The 6,598-nt window shown below is 35.1% G+C and overlaps 5 protein-coding genes across 5 annotated transcripts; 3 read left to right on the top strand and 2 right to left on the bottom strand.

Annotated features, from left to right (window-relative positions):
* Window positions 1-424, top strand: C9374_000380 (uncharacterized protein; the record flags this gene model as incomplete). The annotated part of the gene is made up of 1 exon (XM_044693368.1): window positions 1-424. A coding segment is annotated over one exon (424 nt), but the record flags the coding sequence as incomplete, so codon positions are not given.
* A 1,397-nt stretch (window positions 425-1,821) lies between these two features.
* Window positions 1,822-3,315, top strand: C9374_000379 (uncharacterized protein; the record flags this gene model as incomplete). Its single annotated transcript, XM_044693356.1, has 1 exon — window positions 1,822-3,315. One exon carries the CDS (start codon window positions 1,822-1,824, stop codon window positions 3,313-3,315), a length of 1,494 nt encoding a protein of 497 aa, XP_044541445.1.
* Window positions 3,316-3,656: 341 nt separating this feature from the next.
* Window positions 3,657-4,769, bottom strand: C9374_000378 (uncharacterized protein; the record flags this gene model as incomplete). Its single annotated transcript, XM_044693345.1, has 3 exons — window positions 3,657-4,009; window positions 4,074-4,284; window positions 4,548-4,769. 3 exons carry the CDS (start codon window positions 4,767-4,769, stop codon window positions 3,657-3,659), a joined length of 786 nt encoding a protein of 261 aa, XP_044541444.1.
* Window positions 4,770-4,808: 39 nt separating this feature from the next.
* C9374_000377 (uncharacterized protein) lies at window positions 4,809-6,252 on the top strand (the record flags this gene model as incomplete). The annotated part of the gene is made up of 5 exons (XM_044693334.1): window positions 4,809-4,832; window positions 4,944-5,081; window positions 5,161-5,637; window positions 5,693-6,106; window positions 6,160-6,252. The coding sequence occupies 5 exons, from the start codon at window positions 4,809-4,811 to the stop codon at window positions 6,250-6,252; spliced, it is 1,146 nt and encodes a 381-aa protein (XP_044541443.1).
* Window positions 6,253-6,385: 133 nt separating this feature from the next.
* C9374_000376 (uncharacterized protein) lies at window positions 6,386-6,597 on the bottom strand (the record flags this gene model as incomplete). Its single annotated transcript, XM_044693323.1, has 1 exon — window positions 6,386-6,597. A coding segment is annotated over one exon (212 nt), but the record flags the coding sequence as incomplete, so codon positions are not given.
* Window position 6,598: the final 1 nt, after the last annotated feature.

Here is a 6,598-nt window from a genome sequence, read left to right as displayed (position 1 = left end):
AAACCCAAACCCAAACCCAAACCCAAACCCAAACCCAAACCCAAACCCAAACCACCCAAACCCAAACCCAAACCAAACCAAACCCAAACCCAAACCCAAACCCAAACCCAAACCCAAACCCAAACCCAAACCCAAACCCAAACCCAAACCCAAACCCAAACCCAAACCCAAACCCAAACCCAAACCCAAACCCAAACCCAAACCCAAACCCAAACCCAAACCCAAACCCAAACCCAAACCCAAACCCAAACCCAAACCCAAACCCAAACCCAAACCCAAACCCAAACCCAAACCCAAACCCAAACCCAAACCCAAACCCAAACCCAAACCCAAACCCAAACCCAAACCCAAACCCAAACCCAAACCCAAACCCAAACCCAAACCCAAACCCAAACCCAAACCCAAACCCAAACCCAAAGAGTAGAATTTTTCAAACCCATGATTCGAGACTAAGACCATATTTTTCCAAACACTCCAAAGTTAACATTTCTCAATTATCTCAGCAAGTATCAATATACATTCAATAATACTTCATAGATATGATGTCATATACATGATATACATGTTTTATCAATTTCATAAAGAGTAGTGAATATCATCACAACATATAAAGAAAATGTCAAAATTTTTTCAACGTTTCATATCACACCATGAACACAACAATACACAACACTACAAAATGATAAGACTCACATTGTGACATGACTACTATATGATAATGATATAATATATAACATTCACAAATAAGATCTTATCCATCATAACGTCAAACTGTATTCAAATAATGAAAGCATTACTCGACAAATACAAAAGATGGATCAACACAATCACTATCATGAGATTACACCCTCATACCAAGCATGTTTCTCCAATAGAATGAACATTCATACAATCACATTTCATCTCATTTCTCTTCAATAACAACTTTGAACGCTCAGAGGTTGAGTGATAGCAATGAACATGATACAACACTTCAAAATGATAGAACTCACATTATGACATGATTAATACATGATCATGAAAGAATATTTAACATCCATAATAAAAAATATCATAAACCAAAACATCAAACTTTAATTAAATGATTGAAGAATTATTCAACGAATACAATTAATTAATCAATATAATCTCTATCATGTGATCACATTATCATGATGAACATAAGGATCAACTTTAAAGATCTATTATACAACTAATTTTCATCACAATACTCCTCTCGAATAATTAACAACATTATAAAAAAGCAACAATTATACTCCACATCATCACAAAGTCATAAAATTATAATCAATTTAAATTTTATTAACAATCATTGCAATGATATCCTATCACTACAAAAACACTTCCAACATCAATTCAACGTCAAATAAGAAAAGTGTACAGAATTTTAAAAAAAATTTTTAATTCGTCCAATTTTCAAATATACAAACAATTAAATACTTCTAATATCACCAATCGATAGGAAATTTAATCTAGATTCAAAATTTATCATTAAAAATCAAAAATTTAAAAATTCAATATGAAAATTTTTGGGGGTTCGTATTAAATCTGGCGTTAACCAAACCCAACCCTCTGCAGATTACGAATACTTTTCCAACATCATGAAGAAGCAACAAGAAATGATGATCCAATCAAACTTAATTTAATGTTCATGCAACGTCGACATCACCACAATTTGTACAACACAACATCAAAATCATGACATTTCTCAACACAAGAACATCTATTTCACAATACCAGATGTCTAAAATTACTTTTTATTAAATTGGATTTGCTCTCACTTAATTCAAAAAAAAAATTCATCAAGATCGATCGGAAGAGATGTCGTACGAACCTACCTCGATTCAACTTGATCCATATTTATTTGTGAAAATAATCTCATATCTACCCTATTTCTATCAACATGTATTTAAACGAGTTTCAAAGAATATTTATGAAGCCGTTACAAACCACCATCATGATTCAATTATGGAAAATTATAATACCAAATCATCATTAGAAATTCATGATTTCAAGCTTGTGGAATTAAACGATTACTTTAAATACAAATTACATTTCAAGATGCAGGATCCGATAGAAATTGCAACCGTTCTGAAGAAAATGTATTATTTGGATGATCCTAAATTGAAATGGATGGATAAATATAGAGATGTTGAAAAATACCGGTCAATTTTGAAAAACAAGCATTGTTTAAAGATTAATATAACACTCATTGGTTGCGATGAAGTGACTTGTCAATATTTGAACACATTAGAAAAACAGTTCAAAGATCATTCTTTATTTAGCGTGGATTTCTATTTTTCACATTTTCATTTATCTGATGCATGGCAATATAATTTTTCATGCAGATGTTTGGAGACGTCAGCTTCTCACAGAGTGTCACGTTTTTACAATGAAGGATCTCGAACTCGCATCAACAAGAAATCACCCAAAATCACATCTGTGGAAGGATTTGAAATGTATTTTAAGAAGTGTGCGGATAACTTGGGGATCTGTATATCATTACTACCAAGACCTGCCATTATTTCACATCAATTATTTGTTACGACCTTTCCTGTCAATGTAGATTTGGATTGGAATCAAGCGCTTTTTGTATTTCGAAACAAAATTATTAGCACTTGTGAGCCTACTTTGTTAGCTCCGACCCTCAATTCTATGGACAAATATGAAACCTGTTCTGTGTATTCCTTTCTCTTTAAACCTGTGAAAAAACTAGCATTTGACACTTATTTGAGGACAAAAAAACCAAAGCTATTCATTAACGAGTATCAAGCATTTCTGAAGCATGAATTAGTGCTGAATTGTCTGGATAGATTTCAAGTGTTACTTAAGATTGCTCAAGAGAATACATATGAGGTGCAGTTTATTCTCTCAAAACAATTCTCAACGACACCTTTATACATCTTGGAAGAGCTAGATGCGTTGACTATTTCAAAACACAAAGAATTGTGTAAACAACTCAGTCTAATTCCTCCAAAATCGTCCAATAATGCAATCAAAAAGAAACAACTGAAAACTTTGGAAGAACAACAACAAGAAAAGGACTTGTCTTTTAAGAATTTTAAGCTCTTTAATTGGAGAAATGATTTATTGCTGAAAACGTTAAACATTTCTGAAGAAGAGTTTCACAACATGAAAAGAAAAGAGCAACATCGTGAAAGCAGAGCAACAAAAGATTCTTCATCAAGCCAAAAGAAAAATCATTCCGGTAGTAACCATCCAATGGCTATATTGGGAGATTTCAATACTTGCAAGGATTATTATTACAATGATTATTATTATTCACATCCATATTATGAAGAGGATGATGAATAAGTATGGTTATCTTCCAATAACACAAATATGAACCTGAAATGTCTTTTGAGAAATGAATAAGGGAATTTGTTGTGGCACAACTCTTTTGAGAGATTCGACATTATCAATAGTGACCACCTCTTCGGGATACTCTCACCTTCAAATTATACGGCTTGAACGTAAAATGAGGTGAGGCCAACACAGGATCCACATTTTCATCGTTGATTAACTCAAATTGATAATTTTGAAGAATTCGAGTGAGCACCATCAGCATTTCGTACAAGGCGAACTTGTATCCAATACATTTTCGGATACCCATGCTGAAAGAAACCAACGAATAATCAGAATGTCTCTTGTTCACTTCATCCGCCAAATCGATCTGGATGGAAGGTATGGTGCAATTCCCAAACTTGGTCATTCTTATTGGCTTGAGTAATCAAAGGATGAATAGCAGTACCTTTGGGAATTTCGAATTTTCCAAGTTGTGTATTCTTAATGCATCGTTTGGAGAGAGAGCCTACAGGTGGATGACAACGTAAAGTTTCATGAATAATGGCATTACAAAACACAAAAGAATCGTAGAGTTGGAAAGAAGGATCTAACTTGCCATTTTGAAGAACCTCGTCAACTTCTTGATGAGCTCGTTTCTGAATTTCAGGACGTTTGGCCAACTCATAAATTACCCATTGCAGTGTATTGGAACTTGTTTCCGTGCCTACATTTTGTTCATTTGCATCCCAAAGGTAATTGTCGATAGGGTGAAAATAACTCTCACTTACCTGCCAAAAAGAGAAGTAATGCATTCGATTTAACATGATCAGTAGTCAAATCATTATTTTCAATGTTTGCTTTCACCATCAAGCTCAACAAATCTTGTTGTGAAATCTCTTCACCCTTCTCAATTTTTTTCTTTCTCTCCACAATAAATTCATCCAAAGTGTCTGACCAATATTGAACATTTTGTTGGGCGCCCGAACACTGAAGGAGAATCTTTTCAAGCGAAGAGTTTTTCAATCGCTTCCTTCAACTGTTGACCTTTCCTGACAAGATTAAGGTTAGGATTCTCTGGGTCTGGAAAGATACAGATGGAGGTTCCAAAGACGCCTAAAATATTTCCATAATTTCAGTGTTAAAATGCTGACCTAATTCGGTGAATGGTAACTTACTCTTAGCCAAAACATCCAAAGTAACATTAGTGAAATCATTAAGGCGTCTAACATCATGGTTCCTTTTTCGTTTTATTCCATACATACCTCCCACTTGGTCTTGATCAACTGGTCTGTGGTTTTGACAGCCACTTTACACATGAATTCCAAATTTCCCCTCGAAAATGCAGCTGACAACACTCGATGACGTTTTTTCCAACGTTCAGTGTCGGGAGCAGATAGAATACTCTCTCCAAATATTTCAATGACTTTGAGTTTGTCATCCTTATTAAATAAATGTTGTTTTTTGGAACGTACCTCTTTCAACATGGTTTCTTTATCCCATATTTTTCACCTGAAACAAAAAAAATGTCTTTACAAGTTCCGTTAATGGTGAGTTGACACTCTCAACAATCGGAAAAAGCGAAAATACTGAACTGAGAGAATGAATACCTATCATCATTTTAATCCCGATTTATTGAATGTTTTAAATATAATGATCAGATTGTTCATGGTGGAGCATGGAGCATTCCGAACGAGATGGAACAAGATCATATTCGTGGAACCTATAAAGCCATTGCACAAGTATATCCTGAATTGTTGAGTGGAGAAATTGATGCGGAAGAGGCAGTAGTGAGAGCTGTGAGTTTTTAATGCTGCTTTGAAAATAATTTCAAAAATCAAAATGAAAATTATCATTCAATCACAATTTCACACAAAGATTTCAATTTTGGAGAATGATGAAACATTTGATGCCGGTAAAGGATCTTTTTTAAATTTGAAAGGACAAGTAGAAATGGACGCCTCTATTATGAATGGAACTACCATGAAATGTGGAGCTGTATGTGCCATTCAGAACGTGAGAAATCCCATTCGAATTGCCCAACGAGTCATGAATCAAACTGAACATGTGTTATTAGTAGGAGAAAACGCTTTGGAGTTTGCAAAATCAACATGTAAAAGTGAGGAGGAACATAAGGAATTATTTGTCGAGAGCGTAGAACAATTATTGACTACACGAGAATTAGAATTTTTAGAAAGTATTCGAAATAATGAAGAGTTTACAAGTAGGACAGTTTTTGAATCAAAAATCGACTCACACCCACCGCCTTCAAAGAAAGGTACTGTTGGATGTGTGGCACTGGACTTGAATGGCAATATTTGTGCTGGCACTTCAACAGGAGGGACTCCAAAAAAGGTACGTTTTTTAAGAAGATCGTAAGGTCATGTTGTGAATTATCAACCTCCTACAGTGTAAGTTTTCACGTAATAGTATCAAAAAATTTAACAAGTTGAAAGTACCAGGACGTTCAGGAGACACTGGGATCGTTGGCTCTGGAACTTATGCAGACAGCAGTGTAGGAGGAGCATCCAGTACGGGATGGGGTGAATCCATCATGAAAATTCAAATGACAGGAACAGTGGTAAAGTGGCTCGAATTTCATAATACACCTACTTTGCCAAAAACAGCATCGATTTATTCACACTTAAATTTTGAAAGCTCCTCAAACATTCAACATGACGCTGCACAAAAAACAAATATGAACAAAGAACAAGTAGCCATAGAAACCATTATTGAATATTTGGATCAAAAAGTTAATGGCCTTGGAGGGCTCATATTTCTTTCAAAGGAGGGAAAGTATGCTGTCTCTCATAACACTGATAAGGTAAGTTGAACAACACGTGCTGTATTCAGCGGTCTAGAGTGTCATCTTTTTAGATGAGTTTTGCTTTTGTCCCTCATGACACCATTAACAAGGAAACTGGCCATTTTGAAGTGGTTTCCATTGTTTCACGCAAAAAAGGGTGTTGATTTTGCTATGTGTGACGAAACAACACGCCTTTCTACCAGTGCCCTATACTCAACAATACGCTATACGTGTGTGCACAATTTACAATACACCAATTCCTAGAATTATGTTTGATTTATTATTTTACACATGTCATCACTCTTCATCTTGAGTAGAATTTTCTACTGCCTCGAGTTCTTGCTCAGAAATGTCATTTTGCATAGGTATTGGAGGCTCTTCATCCCCAACTTGTCCCTCTTCGGTTGGTGCCTTGATTTCGTCTTCCTCTTGATGGATGTGTTCATGTGCATCATCAAGTGGCTCCTCAGTTTGATTATGCTCCTGTTCGTCCTCATAACCATTTTCATA

The sequence above is a fragment of the Naegleria lovaniensis genome (genome assembly GCF_003324165.1).
Source record: "Naegleria lovaniensis strain ATCC 30569 chromosome Unknown tig108, whole genome shotgun sequence".
Taxonomy (NCBI): Eukaryota; Heterolobosea; class Eutetramitea; order Acrasida; family Naegleriidae; genus Naegleria; species Naegleria lovaniensis.
This window is presented reverse-complemented; position numbering and strand designations above follow the sequence as displayed.